General features: G+C 55.8%; 1 protein-coding gene across 1 annotated transcript in view; it reads right to left on the bottom strand.

The window, feature by feature from the left end:
- Positions 1–869: 869 nt before the first annotated feature.
- TEX264 (testis expressed 264, ER-phagy receptor) overlaps positions 870–20,889 on the bottom strand; it is a 39,051-nt gene continuing 19,031 nt past the window's right edge. Inside the window, exons 5-6 of the mRNA XM_027729372.2 lie at positions 8,867–9,038; positions 870–1,706 (exon numbers count right to left, since the gene is read on the bottom strand). Of these exons, the coding sequence (XP_027585173.1) occupies positions 1,393–1,706; positions 8,867–9,038 (486 nt within the window). The 3' untranslated portion in view covers positions 870–1,392. The remainder of the gene's footprint in view (positions 1,707–8,866; positions 9,039–20,889) is intronic.

The raw sequence follows: 20,889 nt of genomic DNA, 5'->3' as shown, positions 1-20,889 counted from the left end.
TTTTAGGGGGCTTGGCAGTTTTGTAATAACCAGCAACAAAGATAAACACCAGGAAGAGCAATATTTTTCCATGTGGGCTGGAGGAGTTTAATATTTTATCACTCAGCGCACAAAATATTTATGAACAATCTCATGTCAATCACTGACTGAGGACTAATCATGACCTTTCCAAGCCAGGGAGGACACATTCCCACCGTGGAGGGACAGCCAGGCCTCCCCTGCTCCTTGCACCCCCATCCCAAGTCTCGGGTTTTGGGCTGCTATGTTTGACCACCAGGAAACAATCCCTGGGTTGCTGGAGGCACCAAAGGCACTCAGCAAAGTACTCTGGCAGCTGGGATTGCCCCGGGACACTTATGGCAGTGATGTTCAGGCTGCTCCCTTGTCCCAAGCTGAGGGACAGGGAACTGGGACCAGCATGGGCAGCCCTCCCTGCCTGCACTCCACAGCTGCAGGACCAGGCAGATGGGATGTCAGGAAGGCACAGTACAGTCTGGTGTCGCCTGCCACAGGAGGAGGCCTATCAGCAGCCTAGGGACCCGGCTTTACTGGTGTTACTCTCTGCATATTCCCATGAGGAGCAGGGATGCCACCTCCCTCCAGCTCAGCCCAGCTCAGCACAGTGACTGGGACCCTTCTCTGCTCCCCCTGCCACTTGCAGAAGCTCAGGATGGTGTCTTGGCCCCACTGGGTTGCCCAGGCAGGGAGCAAGTGTGAGCAGCAGGGATGCAGAGCCCCTGGGCAGTTCCCTGGCTCAGTCAGGGGGCACAGGGCAGCCCACCAGCAGCCTCCAACCACAGCCCACTCTCCACCATGAGGCAGGATGGCACGATTGGCCAAGAGGCAGAGAGCAACACACCAGCCACCAGTGAGGAAAAGCATCCACTTTATTACAGACCCCAAAGCGCCCATGGCAGTGCCAGGAGGACCACGTTTACATGGGATGTTTCCATTGTTCAGCAAGGGGAAGAGAAGAGAGGAACAAACCCAACCGACCCACCTCACAGCTCTTTGGTGCTAGAAAATGTGGTGGTGTGGCAGAGAGGAGCTGTGGGTGAGAGAGGCAGAGACAAGGGGGGACACCTCTACCATCCACCACCACCCCGAGACACCTGCGAGGAGTTTGCGATGCACCCAGACACACACAAACGGCAAATGCATTTCGCTGTTCCCCCAGCCTGCGCCCACCCGGCACCGCCGAGCACCACAGAAAACCCCCCCACCTCCCAGCACCCCCAAAACAGTCAAACACCCTTTCTGCAAAGAGGGAGAGCAGGTCCTGGGGGGAATCAGCAACCGAAATCTCTTGGCTGGAGAGGAAGGAGGTGGGAAAGGCGACTGGTTCCCAGTAACTCAGACCCTGGTGGGAGGCGAGGCAGCCAGGTCTCTGCTTCACTCCTCTCCTCTCTCAGCAGCAATGGGCTCCTTGGTCCACTTGTCTGCGACCTCCTGGTTGCCTGCGTAGCCCACATCAGGTAGCAGACCCGGGGCTCCCTCCCCGTCCCCGGTGACCTCCAGGTCCAGCTCCTCGAAGGAAGAGCCGCTGGCTCCCGACTCGCTGTAGCTGTGCTCGCTGCGGTTGTCCGCCTCCTCCCGGCCACGGCTGGCTGGGAAGGGCAGCAGGATGGAGGTGGCCACCGAGGTGTCTCTGCTGTCAGTTGTAGCCTCCATGCTGATGGAGCTCGCCTCACTCATGGTGTCGACCCCTGGGATGGAAAGAGAAGGGGAGGGAGTGAATGCTGCGGGAAGGAGGTGATGGGGATGGGGTGCCATAACCTTCAAAGCCACCAGAAACCTCAGAGATGTCAGGGCACAGCAGAGACCAGCTCCTACGTCTTGTCACCTCCTGTGCCTTTGAGATGTGACCAGGCTAAGACAAGAAGCTGGACTCAAGCAGCTCCCTGAAATCAGGGCACCAAGTCAGTCAGTATAAACAACCCCCAGCTTCCAGCCGTGCCCTGACCTCCTGGCCCCATGGCTGCTCTCCATGCACATGCCAAGGACCTGGCAAGCCCTTTCTTAGGAAGAATGCATAGCCTGGGAGCTGAGGGACAACCTTGCCCTTGGCAGGGCACCATGCTTGAGCGCCTGAGGGGATGGTGGCACACGGGCAGGTTCTCAGATGTGCTGCTGTCAGAGGCAGGTGTAGGTCTAGCCTCGTGCCAGGACATCCTGGTGCCTTCAGCACCCAACAACCTGCTCCCACTCCCTCCGTGGCTCCCCGCAGCTCTGGCAGCAGTGTGAAGGGAGGCAGGGTAGCAGCAGACAGGACTCAGGGTGCCAGAGGATGGGGGGAGCCTTCCCACCTTACTCGGCAATTCTCCACATCACCTGACTGCCAGCCCACACCTCCTCTCATGACCCAGCCCCCTCGGGGGCTGCCCTTGCCTGCCGGGGCAGACCCCTGGGCTCTCCGCCCCCTCCCTGGATCCCTGTCTCATTAGCTCCATCGACAACACAATTAAGGAGTCGACAAGGAGAGGAACGTGTCAGATTGAGACCAGCAGCTCGGTGCTGTTGCCAGAGCAACCAGCCAGGAGACAAAACCCTCCTAAAAAATGTTAATCATTGCTAATTACGACATCAGAGATCCCCATGGTTAATTATGACATCACAGATACATGTTGTTAATTACGACACAGCAGCAAACACTGGACAGGCTCCTCCATCATGGCCCTCCCTGCTCCATCTTCTCCCCCCTTTCCTAACACTGATGGGAAGTGTGTGCTGGGCTCTGTGGCTTCCTGGCACCTCCATCCATGCCAGGTTGGATGACCTTGCCGAGGATCATGCCCCACACCAGGAGGGAAACCAGGAGGAGCCCCCCTCAGCAGCAGCACTGCTGGAGGGCCGCAGCTTGCCACCAACAGGGCTGGGGAGTGGTGAAGAAGATGACAATGACCACAGAGAGGCTCCCAGGTGGGAGAGGAGAGTCCTCTCCTCCACACTGTCTCCTGCTGGTGCAGCTCCATCCTCAACTTCAGACACAGGGTTGTCCCAGACTCCCACAGGCATTTCCAGCCTCCCTCCGCAGTGCCCAGGGCTGGGCTGCTCCTCCAGCTGTGTGGCAGCCACTGATCTGGAGGAGACCCACCAAGGAGGGAACTTGCCTTCCAAACATCCTTAAATCCCTCTTTGAGCTGTTTTTCTTCCCAGCCTGGGCAGCTGCCAGCAGAACTGCTTGTAAATGGCAGTCCTCTGCCTTCTGAGCAGCATCATCCCACGGTCCTGCCGGCTGAGTGACGGCTGCTCGGAGAGGACTGAGCAGTGGCAGCGGGATGAGGAGTAGCCAGAAAAGATCCGCAGACACAGCGCACCCACTGCTCCATCCCACCTGGATGGCATATTGGCTTCATCCCGCTCGGAAAGGAGCCTGAGCCTCCACCCTGTCACCTTGGCCATAGTGTGCAAACCCTTTGGCAGCTGGCACCAGCTGAGCCACCCCAAGCGATGTCTGGTGACCCTCCCACGTAAAGGAGCGAACGGCTGCCCACTGACACGCACCGCCTCTGCTGCAGCATCAGGGAGCACCTCGACACGGAAAGTACATTTGCTCTAAGTTAAAAAGGATGTTCTGCACGCTGTGGTGAGGCGCTCGCTGAAGGGGACGGCAGCCACTGAGTGGGCAGCAGAAAGGTGGGAGGTGCTGTCCCACCTGACAGGACCTGGGCAGGGCAGTGGGTCAGCGGGGAGCCTCTGGGAAGACGGAGAGCTGCAGGAGATGGATGAGAGTGTGCGACCCCCAAGCCTTGAAGCCAACTAAGGGTTTGCCAGATCTCTAGTGAAGATATCAAGAAAAGAAATAATCCAGTTTGGCCAAAGTGGTAGCCCGAGGTGACATGGACACATTCCCACCACGGCTTCATGACAGCTCACGTCATTCGTAGTCATCTTGCGTCCCTCTGAAACCCAGGACAGGAGTGACACCGACCCCCCAAGCTGTGCCCTGCCTGCACAGCACTCTTCCCCTGGCACCTCCAGGGCCATTTTGGGTCAGAAGCTGTCACATAACCCCATGCCACACAGCAAAGAAGGTCCTGAGGAGAGGAGCAGCAGCTCAGGAAGGGGATGATACGGATGAAGCTGACCTACACACTGCTCCAAGCCACCACCGTGGGAAAGCACTGATGTCCTCACCCTTGTAGCCGTCTCCCTCTCCCTCGCTCAAAGGGTGACAATAAATCGAGTCCTGTTTCCTTTCAGCCAAGCACTTTGTCACTGCTCTGTCACTTCTGATCATGTTTGAGCAGCATCAGCTGGCAAATTTGCCCGTTTCAGCAGCCTCACTCTCCTCCACACAGGACAAGGCCAGCTCTGGCGCGGCCACTCCGCCTGGCCGGGATGGATGTCTGGGGTGGGCAGGGTGACAGACGGAGCTGGGGACCGTGAGGGCTCAGCTCGGGCAGAGGATGTGGTAGGAACACCCAGCTGTCCCAGCACAGCCCAGGGAGGCCAGGCAGGCAGTGCAGGGGCTCCAAGAAGGCAACCAAAGCCCCATTGGAAGGGCGAGCAGGGGTTCAGCTCTTATCTTACAGGCAGAGGCTTCCAGTAGCTATCACACCCCCATTTGTCCATCCTTCCCCACACACCTTGCTTGGTTTCCCTATGAGCCACTGCCCATTCCCTGCATCCACTTTCTCAAGGCCAGTTCCTGCACCAAGAGCCAGACCAGCACCCCAACCAAGTGTGGCTTTTCCCTCTGGCATGCAGCAAGGTGCCAGCCACCCTGTGGAAACCCCTCCTCTGCTCTGCTCTTCCAAGGATGGTGTAGCCATCCCACTGCACCTTAACTTGGTAGGAACATGGTACCCAGGAAGCTTTCATCTGGGCAACAGAGGCGCAGCCTGGGGTGAAGCCACGCCAGGGTGCTGAGGAGCCCCAAAAAGGACAGGGAAGAAGGGAAGTCAAGCTGCCAGCTCCAAGAGACCAGCCAGGGAGGGGTGCAACAGGAACCACTCATTAAGGGAGTTCAGCCCTGTGTCATCCCAGGTGGTGGCATTTCCAGATCCAGAATGAGGTCTGCCTCCCCTTCTGCATTGCCCCAGTGTGACACTGCTGCCTGAGCACCACTCTCCTCTTGGTGCTCCCAGGCCCTCTCTTTTCCCCTGTTTGACCAAATATTCATTGTCCCTGAACACTAGATCAGTGTGCTGCTGGGGGCACAGCTCCTCCATGCTTGCTGAAGCTCGCACATAAGCCACCAGGAGAGGGGCTGGCGCAGGCAGACCAGCAGGAAGGCTTGGCAGGAGCTGTGTGCTGAGCCCCTTCTTGGGATGCAGGGGCAGGCAGGAACAGGCAGAGCTCTTCGGAGGACAGAAGTGGGGATGAGGCAGAACGCATCAGGGAAGGTGCCCCCCCATGGCACTGGGGCTCAGTGGGTGATGCCATCCATCAGTTGCACCTGAACACTGCTGGATAGACTCAGCTCGAGCAAAATGATCACCTGAGACTCTGGGCAGAGCCACGTGCTCAGGAACCATCTGTGTTCATGCCAGCAAGCCTGTGTCAAGAGGCTGCTTTCGTTTGCTTTCACCTTCCATGCGCCGCAGCGGGGTCAGCGCTGCCGAGAGGGAGCCGGGAGCGAGGGCCCGCTGAGCACCGTGCTGATGCCAAAGCCCCAGAAAATAATTAAGTACAAAACAACTAACCGTGATTGACACTGGCCCCCTGGAGACCCATCAGCCGCCTTCCAAAAATGCTTCCTGTCTTTCTGATGACCCTGACGTTCCCGAAGAAGGGACGGAATTATTGCAGAGACAGCCACAGCCCCTGGCCCCCTTCCTTGCATATTGAGTGTGTCCGTCCTCAGCAGAGCTGCCAGCACCCTGCTCTGTGCAGAGCAGCAGCAGAAAGCAGAGACCTTGTACCACAGCTTTTGTGGTCACTGGCTTCGCTCAGAGCCACAGGCACCCAGCACCTTGCAGGGTGAGCTCAGGAACAAGGACAGCAGATGACAGCCTGAATGGAGAGATGTGCTCCAAGGTCAGGAGGCTCAAGAAAACAAATCCAGACTTTTCTTACACATCCAAGTCACTCGGTACTGTCTGGCACCAGCCACAACAACAGGTGAGGAGAAATGGCAACACCTTCCACTTGGAACATCTCAAGCCTTTAATGTGAGGAAAGCATAATCCAGCCACTGGCAGGAGTTTCATGAGCTATGACCAACAGGTGCTGTGTCCACACAGAGCATTCCTAAACATGATGCTCACTCTGAAATCACAGGCTTAATGCTGTTATTACAGTATTTTTGGAGGGGGGAAGAGCAGGCTTCATCTGCTGTCACATCAGGAGTGAGAGCCCAAGGCTGCTGTACATACAGCATCCTCAGCTGCCTTTGGGAGAGAAAATGGGGCTCAGCACCTTCCCAGTCTCCACTCACTCTACAAGGCAGCAGGGTGTCAAAGCCCTACACCTGGATTTGCACAGCCAGAGAAGCTGACTGCCACCATCAGGGACTACCACTCTCTCCCACTCTCCCAGGAGCATCCCAGCACTGCCTGAGCCTCCATCAGGGCAGGACCACTTGAAACACTGGCAGAGCTGAAGTGGATCAAGAAATCACCCAAATCCATGCAATTGGGGTTGAGGGGGAATCATACTGACAGGCAGATGGGGACATTGCTGTGCCCATCCTCCATCTGGCAGAGGAAGCTCAAAAGCTGTCACAGGCACCCTGGGATCTGCTGGGTCATGAAGATCTCATGGCTGTCATGCCTGTTGAAGGGGCTGTGGCTAAGTGGACCTTTCTCCTTGAGCAGCTGCCCAGGGAAGGAGGAGTAAAAACGATGTGAAAAGAGACTGGAGCTTTCTCTTTCTTCAACTCAGAGGTGGTTGCACCACCTTGGGCAAAATCCTTGGGAAGGGAGGATGAGTCTCAATCCACAAGGTGTCATCTTCAAGGCATCTCCTTCAAGGCATCTCCAGGGAGCAGCTGGGCAGATGGGAGATGTGAAGCCTGACAAGACCAGCTGCCCACTCCCACCTCACCTCCTGACTCTGACCCTGCTTTCGAACCAGGGGCAGCCTGACAGCTACAAACCAAGTTCCTGGTGTCAGCAGGCCAGTGGCAGTGGGACAAGGATGCTCACTGGGCACCATTTCCCTTTGCACAAGCCCAGGACCTCCCCACACAGCACCATCCTCCCCAGCTGTCAGCAGTTGTGCCAGTCTGGGGCACTGTGACATTACAGGGATGCAGGAGATCACAGGGACCACCAAGATCCTCAGGTAGGAGCTGCACAAGCAACTCGGAGGCTTGCCACATCCTTGACCCTCTCCAATGGCCAGAGCAAGGATGTGACCCCCTGCCAGACCTGGCTCTGCCACTGTGCCCAGCAGTGACAATCACAGTGCAACATCCAAGCCCAGCTCTTTAGCCTTAGAGGCAGGGCCAACCTCACAGCTATTATTATTATTTTAAGCTGGTTTTGTGCAGACTCAGCAGATGACACTGCATCAGACTGCACCAACAAAAGCTCATCTGTGTGGCTGGAAGGGGAGGGGGGTTGGAGAAGCTGGTCCACAGCTGCTGCCAGGGAGCCCAGCCTGGGGTCTCCCACATGAGAAAGTCCAACATCATTTGTTGTCTAAAACTGGGAAGACCTTCCTAGCACTACTTCCTGCAAGGCAGGAGACTCCCACACCACAGGGACGCTGGCAGTGGCATCCCAGGGAAAGCACTGAGACAGCCACGGTGCAGGGCAGTGGCTGCTCCCAGCATCCCTGAAGGTTCTGCAGGATCATGCACTGCCTGAGTGGGGCAGAAAGGAGCACACCCAGCTATGGAAGGCACCACCCTAAAGCTGCTTTTGCTCCCATGGATCCTGCCATCCATCTCTGAAACCAAGGAACAACCACGGGAAGAAGTCAGAGCAAGTGGGCTTTGGGGCCCCTTTAGCCAAGCCACGCTGGTGCCCACAGCAGCCACCCTGACACAAGGAAAAGAGGAGAAGAGCTGAGTGAGCACCGTGAAAACACAGGACCTCAAAGCGCTGGGAAACAGCTCCAATTAGACTCCTTACTGCGGCGCTAAAAGGACAGAGCTCCCAGAAAGCAATTCCCTGGGTTGCTTTTACACCGCACGCGATTAAGAATTAAAGCAACCCAAACCTGAAGATGTGTTAAAATAAATGACCCAACTGCCCAGCAGGCGAGCAGAGCCATCATGGTTTTTTCATGCCCATTACACAAGCATGTGGGGCTCGAGGAGGCGGCTGCCCCTGCCAGCAGCCAGCTCAGGTGCGCTGTCCAGTGCCTGGGAATGCTTGGATAGTCGGCTCCCACATCTCACAGGCACGGGAGCACGTGGGCTGGCGACAGCAACCAGCATTTTAGGTTACTATAGCACTCCTGTTCTGCGCCTACAGCCATTGTGGTCCCTTCCTGTATGAATACATCCAGGCTCCAACAGATCTTGCTGAGCAGATGCTCTCAGGCAACTCCACCACCAGCTACAGCAACCTGGTATTTAAGCTCTTTGCAGTCCCAATATGTAACAGATGAAGATGAGATCAAGGAAGATGTATATGACAGAGAAAAACAAGCCCAGCTGCAACCAAAAGCTGTGAGATTCAGCTCTGCACTAACAACAGTGGGACAGTGGCTCAAGTGGTAGCTTGGTCCTCGCCCAGACACTGCAGGGGTTCCTGGGTGCTCCCTGAGGCACAGCATGACACCCTGGAGACAAGACCCTTGGGGATCAGCCCAGGCTGAGGGAAAGATGTGTGCTGAGACTCAGTGGTTGGGTACCAGGCAGGCACAGGTCAGTCCCTCTCTGTCTGCTCAGGCAGAGGACACCAGGACCCCCACCTTTGTGAGGGCTGATGCTCATTGAAGATGGAGCCCATGTGCAAACCACGGATACCTGTGATGTCTGTCTGGGCGTCCTCAGCCTCAACTGCAGCAGCCCTGCTCTTCCTCTCCAGTTCTTTCATTTCAGGCACATAGAAGTCCCCTTGGCGGGCCAGGGGACACACGAAGTAGATGCGGTCCTGCTTGTAGATCTCAATCCGGGGGTGGGCACACAGCTTCCTCTCCTGAAAGACAGTAGGCAGCCACGAGTCAGGGGTGTGCCTTTGCCCCCCACCCCAGCAGCCCCCCACCACATGGACCTGCCGGCCTGGTTGTGTCACAGACTGACCCACTCTGCCTACAGACATGGAGACCCACTGAGGAGCTGTGGGTCCCATCCCAAAACCACAGGGTGCCTTCCCTGTCACAACAGCCTGCACGTACCAGGGCAGGCAGGTTTGGCCCTGGGGGTAAGCAGCCAGTCAGGCTCCAGGAGGAGATGCAGAAGACCATGAGAGATTCATTTCCCCCAGCTCAGCCTTGGCTTTGGTGTACTCATTTTGGGCTGGAGTGAGGGGTTTTGGGGAGCCGGGCAGCTGCTTCGCAGAGACCTGCCAAATCTCTGGTTCCTCCCGGCAGCCCAGCCCCACGAGCAGGCGTAGCACTTCTCCACTAATTAATATAATCCAGAGCCGACAGCTCAAGCAGCTCCTTTCAGAACGGCGAGGGCAGGGGGAGTGGGAGATGAATCCCTGGCATTTCAGACAAGTCCCTCTCCTCCTCTTCCTCGCCCCACCTCCCCCTGGCAGCACTCCTCAGGACCTCAGACCCCCCAGCCTGCCAGGGACCCATGACAGGGGCATGTCCCCCTGGGCTGTGCAGCCCACGCCGAGCCAGGGCTGTGGGGACTCTCAGGGTGCCGGGGCAGGGCCGAGGAGCAGCTGGACCCCTCTTGCCACCCCCTCCTCACCCGCCTGCCCGCCAGCTGCTTGCTGGTAGAGGGGGCGGCTGATTACAAGCCGGGTGAGAAAGGAGAGTGTCTCTTCAGCGGATTTTCTTTTTCTTTCTTTCCCCTTTTCAAATCACTGACAGCTTTTATTTAACCCTGCAACCACCCCGATTATCCTCCTCCTCCTGCTCCCTATTCTCTTCCTCCCTCTTGCCCTGACTGTTCTCTTCTTCTTCCCTGACCCAACAATTTTCCTCTTCCTCCCTGCCTCAGCTATCCTCCTCCATCACGGCCCACTGATGTGGCTTGCCCAGACATCCTCCAGCAGGGTCCCCATCCCTCTGGGACTCTCCTTAGCCATGTCTGGCCCCGCTCCAAGGATGAGCTCTATGGGCACATCAATCATGACCTTACAAAAGCCTGTTTATTCCTGACCTCCTTCACCCCTGGGGATGGACCAATGTGATTAAGAATCATTTATTTCCTAGACAAATGCCGGCACCAGGCAGGATTCACAATACAAGCCAACACTGACCCTCTTCCCAGTGCTGAATACCTGAAGAGCCACCTCCACGCTGCCAGGACGCTGCACAAGTAAGAGAAAATCCCACATGAACAGTTTTCGGGTCCATTCTCCTGGGAAAGCCTGCAGGAGCTGGCAATGCAGAGCCCCAGTTTACCCAGCAGCACCACAGCAGCAGAAACACGACTCCAGCAGAAGCTTTACCCATCCCATCCCAATGTCTCCGAGCCTGAATTTCGGCACAATTTCCCCCTCCAGCCGAGGAGGAACCACATTCGCGCTCCCGGTGCCGCAGGGACGCGCAGGGACGCGGGCGGGCTTCCAAGGAGCTTGGAGCCCGGAGTTCCCACTCGCGGGCAGGTGAAACACTGAGGCCTGTGGATCAAAACTGTATTAAATAAAAACAAGCCGGGCTGTTTTTAGCAGCAGAGCAGAGGCGGCTCATATCACTCCTGCTTTTTCAGCAACAACGCAGACAAGAACCCTCCCCGCTGCTCTGCCCCTTGCTCTACCAACCACAAGCCCATCCGCCAATCTTCAGCTCAGCTCGTTATTTTAGGATACTGCAACACACACCAGAGACGGGTATCTCCAAGATTTGCAGGGGTTTTTTTTGGATGCATCCAGCTGGCCCTCCACCACTTAATGCAGATGGGGACAACTCAAAGGATCTTAGAGCAAAGAGACCTTCACTAAACTCATATGAGGTCTCTAACCAGTCTAAAACCTCAGGGCTCCACCCTGGCCTCCAAGACACCCCAAGATGACTTTCCAAAGGCCATCCTGAGACTCCAAAAGAGCAGATCTAGGACATAAACTCTCCCTACAATATATTTAGGCTGCTTCAACTGCCCTTCCAATCACACAGCCATAGTAGTGACTCCCCCAAAGCACAAAAAACACCCCCTCCACACACATGAAATATGGGAATCTTGGCTTTTTAAGGAATAAAAATGCACACCTCTGTGAAGAGCAGAGTCCTGGACTGGCTCTTGAGCTAAATGCTGCTTCATACTCACAGATTATCCCATAAGAGATATAAGGATGCTCCACCCTGCCAGAGTGGGAAGTAGCTTTGTGTCCCTGAAGCCAGAGGAGCACAAGTGCCCTGGAGCCAAAACCCATGGCCAGGGACCAGGTCGGTGGGATGACACTGAAGTGGCCAAACACTCACTGTAAAATCCACACCTGCCTTATTATGGACAGCTACAACACTTGACTTCTTCCCATTTCATCCAGGGTTTTGCCCAAAAGGAAATGGAGAGAAACTAGATCTGGCAATGCTAATTTATGCCTATACAAACCAAATCGGGATCCAGGCAAGTGAGCTGGCCCTAGCTCCTGGCAGGGCTGCTACAGAGCTCAGCACTGACAGGTGGGCTCAGGAGAGGACAACATCCCCAAGAAGGAGCAGAGAGGTGGTAGCTGGGAATGCTGTCCCATCCAGCCTATGACAAAAGGATGAGGCTACCTAAAGACTTGAGGAAAGGGCAGAGGCAATGAAATGGGGAGCCATGACAATGGAAATGGATAAGGGGATCATCCAAAAAACGGACAAGGGGATCATCCAAAGGGGATCAGGGAGATCAGCCTTGTGATCATACCAAAGGAGATTAGGAAGCAGGCAGAGGCCAGGCAAGCACAGTGCAGCAAAATGCAATCAGGAGGCTGGTGCCAGCACGGGACAGAACGGGTTTGGGATTATCCCAGTGGAGAGAAAGGCTGAAAGGCTGCTGCAAGGCAAAGAAACAACTCGGAGAGACTGGAGAGCAGAGTCCAAAGGCAAAGGCGTAAGCAGAGAGCGAATTAGCAAAAGCTCAACAACATGGCAAAACAACAGAGAGGCTCAACAGGCAATGCTGCACTGCCGCTGAGGAGGGAGCCCCTCGCTAGCTGTGCTGCTAAACCAACAGATGGAGCAGCACGGGGGACACAGAGTTTGCAAGGCAGAGCCCTGGAGTCAAATCCAATGCTGTCTCACACGGGCGGAGGAGCTCAGCGAGAGGTGAACAGTGGGACACCGACGGTGTCAGGCCAGGCTGCTGGCTAGGACAGCAGGACCAGTAAGTAGGGCAGAGAAGGGGATTCATCCCTTCACAAGGTCGTGCGGTGACACCTCCCTCCTCAGCCTGTGCTGGGAACTTTCCCTTCCTACAGCAAGGACGGAGGCGGCAGTGCCGCACACAAAGATATTTCTCTGCGGGACCCTCCACCAGGCACCCGAAGCACGGGATTCATTGCACATAATCCATACGGCCAATCTACACACACCCAGCAAAGGCAAATGCATCCAGAGCCCACATGTTCAATCCCAACAGGCACAGCAGCTCCAGAATACTCCTGCTATGTCAGACCCACTGCTTCCCACAAAGCCAACTTCTTCTCGGCCCGTCCGAGGAACATGGCGGGGCGCTTCTCACCACCTTCTTGGGAACAAGGGTTTTTTAAGGGAAGACTCTTGCATCCTGTTTCCCAAGTGAAACAGCACCTTACCCAGTCTTTACCCCAGGTTGCTTCCAAATCACCAACCATCACTGACTCCCTGACTCTCCTTCCTCCAGGTTGCTCTCATCCCTCTAGGAATGGAGAATCTCCTGGCCTCATGCATCAGAAAGGACAACAGGATTATGCACCGAATCAGAATTTTGGGAGAGCTTCCCAAGCAGCAGGAGGTGGCACCTCTTCAGCAGCACAAATTTTCCTTCTACTACTTGTCCATAGGGAACAGACTCCATCATCTGCCCATGGAATGGCTTTGGACACAGCCTCCCAGACTGAAAATGCCCCCACTTTCCCAGGTGAGCAGGAGAGCAGCCCTAGGGCTATGGGACACATGACCAGGAGGCTGAGACATGACCCACAGTCGTTACAATCCCAGCAGAACTGTGCACAGGAGGAAGGAGGCGGCAGGGTGCTGGCATCATACTGTGCCCCTCAGCACCTGCTGGGAAGCAGAAGGTGAGCTGGGGCACTGCGGGGACCGGCTTTGTCACTCTGTGAAGCTCATCTGCTCAGGAATTCAAATGTCACCAACTGAATCTGCTTCATCTCCCACTGCTGGAAGAATTCGTCTTGTTAGGAGACCACAAACGAGCCTTGCAGATGCTCTCTGGATCCTCGCCATGCCCGGGCACGCTGGCGATCAGGCTCCAGCTGATCCCAGAATGCTTCCAGGGTTGTGGGGATGGCGGTGCAGAGGCAGCTACTGTCCTCACCTTGCTTCTGGCTACAAGCCCTCTGTCCCCACAGTTCCCTTTGAGTCCTCATCATGACCTCCTGGCACAGCTCACAGGGTGATGATTAAGCTGGGGAGTCTCACCAGCATCCCCCCAACCAGTTGGAGCATCATCACACCCTCATTGTCACAAGCCTCCCTTCACCTGTGCTTCTGGCTCTTGGGCTGCTCTGGTTAGTGCTGGCAAGTCAGCTGGCACCTGGCAGAGTGTGGGGAGACCCCCAGGGGACCCACCAGCTCTGTCCTCACATGCCAGCAGCTCCTGCCTGCTCAGACAACATAACTCCCCCACATCTTCCTTCCAGCTGGAGGTATCCATCCTCTCAGTGATGGGGTCGGACGCTTCAGTCCCGGGGATTTTAAAGAAACAACAAAACCGCTTGGAGCTGAACGGCCCCAAATCAGTTGCTAAAATTAAAAGCTGAAACTGAGCCACCAGCGAGGACTGGAGGGAGCGCGCTGTGTGCCACATCCTCCTCGCTTCCTCACAAGCTCCATGTTCGGTGTGTCATCCCTGCTTATCTTAGAACACGGGCGCTAGGTAGTCCAGGGAGGCTTTGCAATTCATTTTGCACAGCACCCAGCGCCCTTCAGCACTCTCCCAGTTCAGCCAGGGGACAGACTCCTTGCTGGGCCATCCCTCTGTCCCATACACAGACCAGGGATGTCCCTGTTTCCATTTCTCCTTGCCCAGACAGCAGCTTGAGGCTAAACACCGCTTCGGTCCCACATTTGAGATGATGAAAGCAAAAAAAGTAGAGGCATCCCTTCCTCCTCGGGTTTCAAACTTGGTTTCAACGTGCATTGGCAGTCCAGAAAGCCAAGCACATCCCGGGCCTCATTTGAAGCAGCGTGGACAGCAGTCTGAGGGAGGGGATGGGGGATATTCCCCCTCTGCTCCACTCTTGTGAGACCCAACCCGGAATACTGCCTCCAGCTCTGGGGTCCCGAGCATGAGACAGTTGTGGACACGTCAGAGTGGGTCCAGAGGAAGCCACAGAAACCATCCAAGAGCTGGAGAACCTATGGAGACAGGCTGAGAGAGCTGGGGTTGTTTAGCCTGGAGAAGACTCCAAGGAGACCTCTGCAGCATTCCAGTACCTAGAGGGGCCTTGTATGAAACAGAGACTTTTTACCAGGGCCTTCAGGGACAGGAAAAGGGGTAGTGGTTTTAAACTGAAAAAGGGCAGGTTTAGATTGGATGTGAGGAAGACATGCCTTGTGATGAGGGTGGTGAGGCACTGGAAGTGGTTGCCCAGAGAAGCTGTGGATGTCCCATCCCTGAAGTGTTCAAGGCCAGGCTGGATAGGATTTTGAGCAACCTTGTCTAGTGAAAGATGTCCCTACCCACAGCAGGGGGCTGGACTGAATGACCTTTGAAGGCCCCTTCCAAACCCAGTCCTGATTCTGATCCTCCCTGCTGAGCCACAGCCTGACCATGGGAGACAGGGATGAAGTTTGGGTGCCCAGGACTGCCCACCAAGGGACAGAAGTCAGGCAGGGGCTGGGAAGGAGCCATCAGCCCAAGAGATGGTTTGGGCAGAAGGGAGGACACGTTGCTGGAGGGAGAGGCAAGCAGACATACTTTAATATCTCAAGCATCAAGGAAACCCCAACGCCTCAGCTTGCAGGCCAAGCTGGGTGCACGTGGAGCCGGGCAGGCCCTGCCTCCTGGTGGGATGGCACTCAGAGCCAGCTCCAGCACACGGCACAGCTGCCAACACCAGGCTGCCAAGGGCTGCAGAACAGCTGCTGCTTCCCAGCCTGGAGAAACGCACATTTCAGAGGTAGTGAAACTGCTCCCACACACGTGCACTTTACTTTCAAATCCTCTGGGATTTGCAAGGTGTTTCAGAAACAGAAGGTGATATTATTGCAATCAAGAAAAGGCCGTTTCCGTCAGCCAGCAGGAAGAACCAGCACTACAGCAGCAGAAAACAAAGTCTTGCCAAAGGATAACAAATCCTCCAGGTAGTAGGATACAGCGCCTGGCAATTAGCACCTCCCACGCCATCAGCATCCCTCCCTGCCCTCAGCACTAACACATGTCCCACAGCAGGCCCGTGTCCTGCCTGCAGCCAGGACACACTGCCCTGCCGACACGGCAGCGCTGTGGCTTCGGGACAGGCAGGTGAAAATCAGCCCCCGAGATCCTCTCCCCAGCACTGAGAGGGAGTGGGAGTGCATTTGGACCACGGGAGCTGTGAAACACCGGGCTTGATAGCTGGGAGAGTTTTTCATTTTCACCTCAGCGAAGGCAGCCCGCCATGCAATTTACACCTCGCCCGCCTGCGCTTCCCGGGGCCGCATCACCCAGCTGCTCCCAAGGCTCCTCCGGGGCGGGAGCTGCAAAACGGCACAGCCAAACTAAGAGGCAAAGGAATGAGCCTGGGTGGGCTGGTGGGTTTGTGAGGTCCCAGCACCCTGAGAAGGCTGACAGGGACAAGGTACAGGCGCCCAGGTCACTGCTGGAAGCTGCTGTCAGAGTCATGAACATGTTTTTTTCCTCCCTAGCATGGTGGGACATTACATCCCATCCTCCAGCAAAAGGGAGAAAGCTCCAGTCCCTGCCTCACTGCAGATGCAGACATGCTCTGGACCTCCTCCCCTTTCAGAACCCAATTGAGCTGTAAGAGAAATTCTGTAGCACATGCAGAAGCATCCCCCATCTCCCAACGAGATAAAACCTTTCAGAAAGTAGCCAGGAGCAGTCAGAGTGCCCAGTGTGGAGGAAGGACAAGCCCTGGACAAAGCTGTTAGCCCAGACATGCTCAGGTACATTAGTCCATGTGCTTTCAGGGATGTATCCTACTGCCTCCAACCATGGGAATGTCACCTGCAGAATAAGGAGCAGATGGTGCAAATACACACAATTCATGGGGCTTGGGTCCCCCCTGGTGTTATGGTTATTTGGTAGTAATTAGTCCTGGAGCAGAGAGTTTCAGAAGTGAAGCAAACTTTTGCATTAAAAAAGATATATTTTCCTAAAGACTCAGTGCTTTCCACGTCCCCGAGTTCTGCCTTGCTCCTATACCCACCATGGCTAAGCGAAGCCAGCTGAGCTGACGGTTCTCACCAGCTTCCCAGAGCTCCACTCTTATGTTCTCACACTCTTCCTCCTACCCGACCCCACCACATCCCATTTTCTCCTCCTCCCTCCCCATCACAGCCACACACTAGCTCTCTGAAGGGGACTTTGGTTTTAACCACTCTGAAAGCTCAAATACTGGATTTGAGTCATTATACAACAAGAAACCTGTGTAAATCCACATAATCTCTCCTCGCCAGAGGAACCAGTCCTGTGCTCCTGTCCCAGTTCCTAGGAACTCCATCACTGTGGGAGCACACGGGTCAACAGCTGCACACAAAAGGAGGTGGATGAGACTGCGGGAGAGGAGGACCACAGCTGGAGAGGGCTGCCTCTGCTTCGGAGAGCAGATCTCCAGGGACCAACGCTCTTCCCAGCCCTCGGAGGATGCTTCTTCAGCATTAATCGCCAAGCTGAAGGGGTTGATGCCATGATCTCTGCCATCACGGGTGACTGGAGTGATGCTAAATCGCTTTGTCTGCTCTGTTGCTTCGGCGAGGCTGCCAGGAGCAGCAGCTGTGGCAATTTCTCTGACTCCTGTCAAGGCAGGGCCTTTCAGGAAAGGGATCGTTATCCAAGATGTTCTCCGGTCTGTCTTGCCTCGGCCAGGCAGCCCACTGCACTGCAGCCTCCCACTCTGTGTGGGGCACCACGCAGGTAAAAAGAGCTTCTTTGAAACGTGCCTTTGTTAAGCTGATTGCAGGGAGGGTAAGCCCCAGCCTAGAGTAATCTGCCCCACCCTGTCCAGAGACACCCAACAGCAGGTGGTTTCTTCTGGTGAGAGATCTTCTTCCACGGCTAACTTGGAGTTCTCCTCATCCAGGTGGACATTCCCAACCCACATGGATGGCTTTCTCCTGGGCCACCACTTGCTTGAGTACCTGCCCTTCCACAACAGGGATGTCCGGTGGGAGCTTTTCATTCCCAGCCTTCTCTCCTGCAACAGGTCCTGTGATGAAATCCTTGAGTGGCAAAGTCAAAGCAACAGAGATGGAGCAGGAGCAGCACTGCCTGGTGTCCACAGTATGTGGGAGCTCTCAGTCTCCCGAACCAAGGACCAGGCTGCCCCTTCCAAATCTCAACCCTTTCCTCTTGCTCTTTGGATTGCAGGCATCTCCAGCTGCTCTTCCACAGCCTGTCTGTCACCAGGACAAACTCAGGACATGTGTCACATTAATACCCCCAGGAAGAAAATGGCGCAGTGGAATAAATACCCTGCTGTCCCTTCCTACCTCCTTGAACAACCTTGTCTTTCTGCAACGCCCCCGGTTCCCAGGCTACATGGAATACATTTCACGATGAGCTAAGCTCAGCCTCACACCATCCCTTCACAGCTGAGAAAGCCAAAAAGGGAAGCTGAAGAACCTAACCTCGCTGAACTTGCAGAGATAAAGCCACCAGCATCTCAGGGCAAAGCCACAATGCAACCGCCTGATTCCCAGACAAAATAGTCCTTCCCTCCCCACCCACAGCGACTTACTGTCAGGCTTATTGGCCTCATTTGGAAGGCAGGGAAAGTCACCTAAGAGGAAGATCAAGCAGTTTTCAGCCTGGTTTTCTGAGAAGGAATAGGCAAGATGATCCATCCCAAGTACAACATGTTGGCAAATCTGACATCAGAAAGCAAGTTTTCAGGACAGGAGGATCTTCCAAGCTATCAGCTAAGTGCAGCCAACAGTGGAGAAAGATTGCTTGAGCTCCTGCTCAGGGAAATCCAGGTTTGACTTGAGTGACAGGGAGCCTGCCCAGGCTCTCTGCTGTAAAACACACAACCACGGGCCACCGCTCACCCTCGGTTCACTGCTCTGCCTGCTCCTCCTTCCCTTGCTCCAGGGACAGACATCCCCATGTTTTAAAAGCAAGCCAGAGCCCGGGACAAGCTCCTTTCTGAATGTTTATAAATGAACAAGAGGCATTTCCCCACAGGCTTCCAGGAAAGCTGTCTACAAACCCCCACGTCCAAGAGCCTGCACCTCTCCCCAAAAAGGCGGCAATCCTGCGGGGCAAAGGGCAAAGAGCCAGAAACTCCGGCAAGCCCCAGCGTGGTGACAATTCCTCCAGTGAGCTCGGCTAACGAAGCCCCCAGAGCCTCCAGCCACCGCACGCCAGCGGCGGTGAGGATTCGCCCGAGGAAATCCCCAGCGCGAACAAACAGCGCTGGCGGGCAGAAAGCGAACGGCACAGGGACGGGCAGGCTGCCTGCAATGCGGGAGGGGGTGGGAACGCACGAGAGGCTAGGAGGGGGTAAGGGAGGTGAATGAGCGGCACCAGGCAACTTCATCAGGGACCTCGGGACAGCTCCAGGTGTCCTCGAGCCGGGATGTGCCATTTCGGCGGCCGCACGTGCTGACCGACCTTTCCATCCGCGCTGCTCAGAGCTGACATGGGGAGGCGAGGTGAGGCTGGGCGCCTGCCTGTCCTCTGCAGCCCTCACCTCCTCCACCCCGGCCCACCAGGGACCCCAGCACAGGGTCCCAGGGGGCTCATTACCTCGGTCTGGAGAGGAGAGCGCCTGCTGAGCGCGCCGCCGCGGTGTGCCGGGCATGCGGGGAGGCAATGGCTGGCAGTGCCAGCAGGGACACAAACTGAGTGCCTCCAAAGCCAGGCTCTTCTGCCGGCAACAGAGGCAGCAGGGGAGGGGAGCAGCTGCTTCCAGCGACCTTTGCAGTCTGGCGACGGCTCCTCCGCCAGCACTGGATCATCAGTTTGACTGCGCAGATCAATCAGGAGGTGAAATCGAAGCAGTTAGGCAAGGACAGAGCCCAGCCTGACTGTCCTTCCAAAAGCCTGTGGCTTTCTGGGTCCCATATGCTCCCAAAGGTGCAACGAGCTGGTAACACTCCAGGGATGCACCAGATCTTCTCAGCTTTCCAGATCTTCCCCTGCTAGGGAGCCAACTCCCCACCTCCATCACTGCTCTGCTCTCCCAGGTACCCCAAACCATACACAGCCCTGTGTAACATCACTGATGGCAGAACACCAGCCTCCAGAGCTGGCCCAGATCCTCACTAGTGCCCTCTGAGACCTGCAGGACATCCTTCCTCTTCCCAGTGCTGTGATGTCCTTCCTCAAGCTCCAGGTACCTGGAGGATGAGGAGGGCTTTGGGGAAGCATATCTGCACCTCTGTCCCCATCTGTCCTTCCCCAAGCAGATGTGGCTTGTCATGGGCAGAAAATGTACACTGCCCACTGCAGCCCTGTCCAAGGAAGGGTGCTGGTTCTTGGATAGCAAGAAGGGAGGGATTTGGACACTGGTCCTGAGCCCCATGGAACAGCACAAGGCCAGAGCTGAGCCAATGCTATGGGTCCCAAAGTAGCTCCCACCAGGAGACAGAGCTTTGCAGGGGAACTGGTGGGAGACGCAGCCAAGGGCTTCTTGGGGTGGCAAGAAATGAGCAAGGGAGGGACAGGTGAACATGGCAGCTACAGGTGCATGTGAGTGAGGAGGAGGAAGATGCACAGAGAGGAGCCGATGGCTCCTCCAGTGTGAGCCCACAGCATCAGGCAGCTCCTGCAGCCACAGCAGCCGCTTCCTCTTTGTTCCTCTCCTGAACCGCAAAAAAGTACCGGAGCAAGTCTTTCTCCGACACTGACCTCTTGATAAGCTTTTGCCAACTCACGCTCTGGTTACTGTATCGCTGGGCAGACGTTACCCCAAGCTGTGAATGTGCACAGCGTGAAAAGCAGAGCAGCTGGCCACAGCAGATGATAGATATCTACCTTCCTGCATGTCAAGGAGCTGCCATCAGCTCCCGGTAGAAATAAAACTCAGAGGAGTAGATGAGAGTAACTGGTCATCCAGTGCCAGGGTGAAAATGCAGGTATCCACAGCGGGAACAAAGCCGTGGTTTTCCTCCTTCCAGCCTTCCCAGGATGCCTTATAACCACATGGGGTGGGAACAGAGCCCATCAGCAAATGCATGAAGCCAGCAGGCAGCTGCAGACAGGGCAGTTCTGTGACCAGCCAATCCTCTTCATTCCCACAGGGCCAGGACATCCCTTTGGATTAAACCCCTTGGGTTTAATCTGAAAGGCAACAGCCCCCAGTGCAGTGCTGGGATTGGGACTCCCAGACCAACCACTCTCCCAGCTAGCTGCCTTAGAGTTCTGTCTTTGACCTTCAAGCAGCACTTTTGCCTTAGGGTCCATCCTGCAGAGCTGCGCAGGTAAGGGAAATAAGACACTGTAGCAGCTTTAAATATACCAGGAGATCTTCTGGTTGGTGCTATGTGGAAGGGGAGAAGAGAAGCAGAAGTTTTCGGGGGTCCTGTGATGCAAATGTGTGTCCATCCACAAGTTAT

The sequence above is a fragment of the Pipra filicauda genome, unplaced genomic scaffold (assembly GCF_003945595.2).
Source record: "Pipra filicauda isolate LSUMZ 115617 unplaced genomic scaffold, ASM394559v2 scaffold103_size3290846_pilon, whole genome shotgun sequence".
NCBI classification, from domain to species: Eukaryota; Metazoa; Chordata; class Aves; order Passeriformes; family Pipridae; genus Pipra; species Pipra filicauda.
The sequence above is the reverse complement of the archived record's forward strand: the minus strand, read 5'-3'. Positions and strand labels throughout refer to the sequence as shown.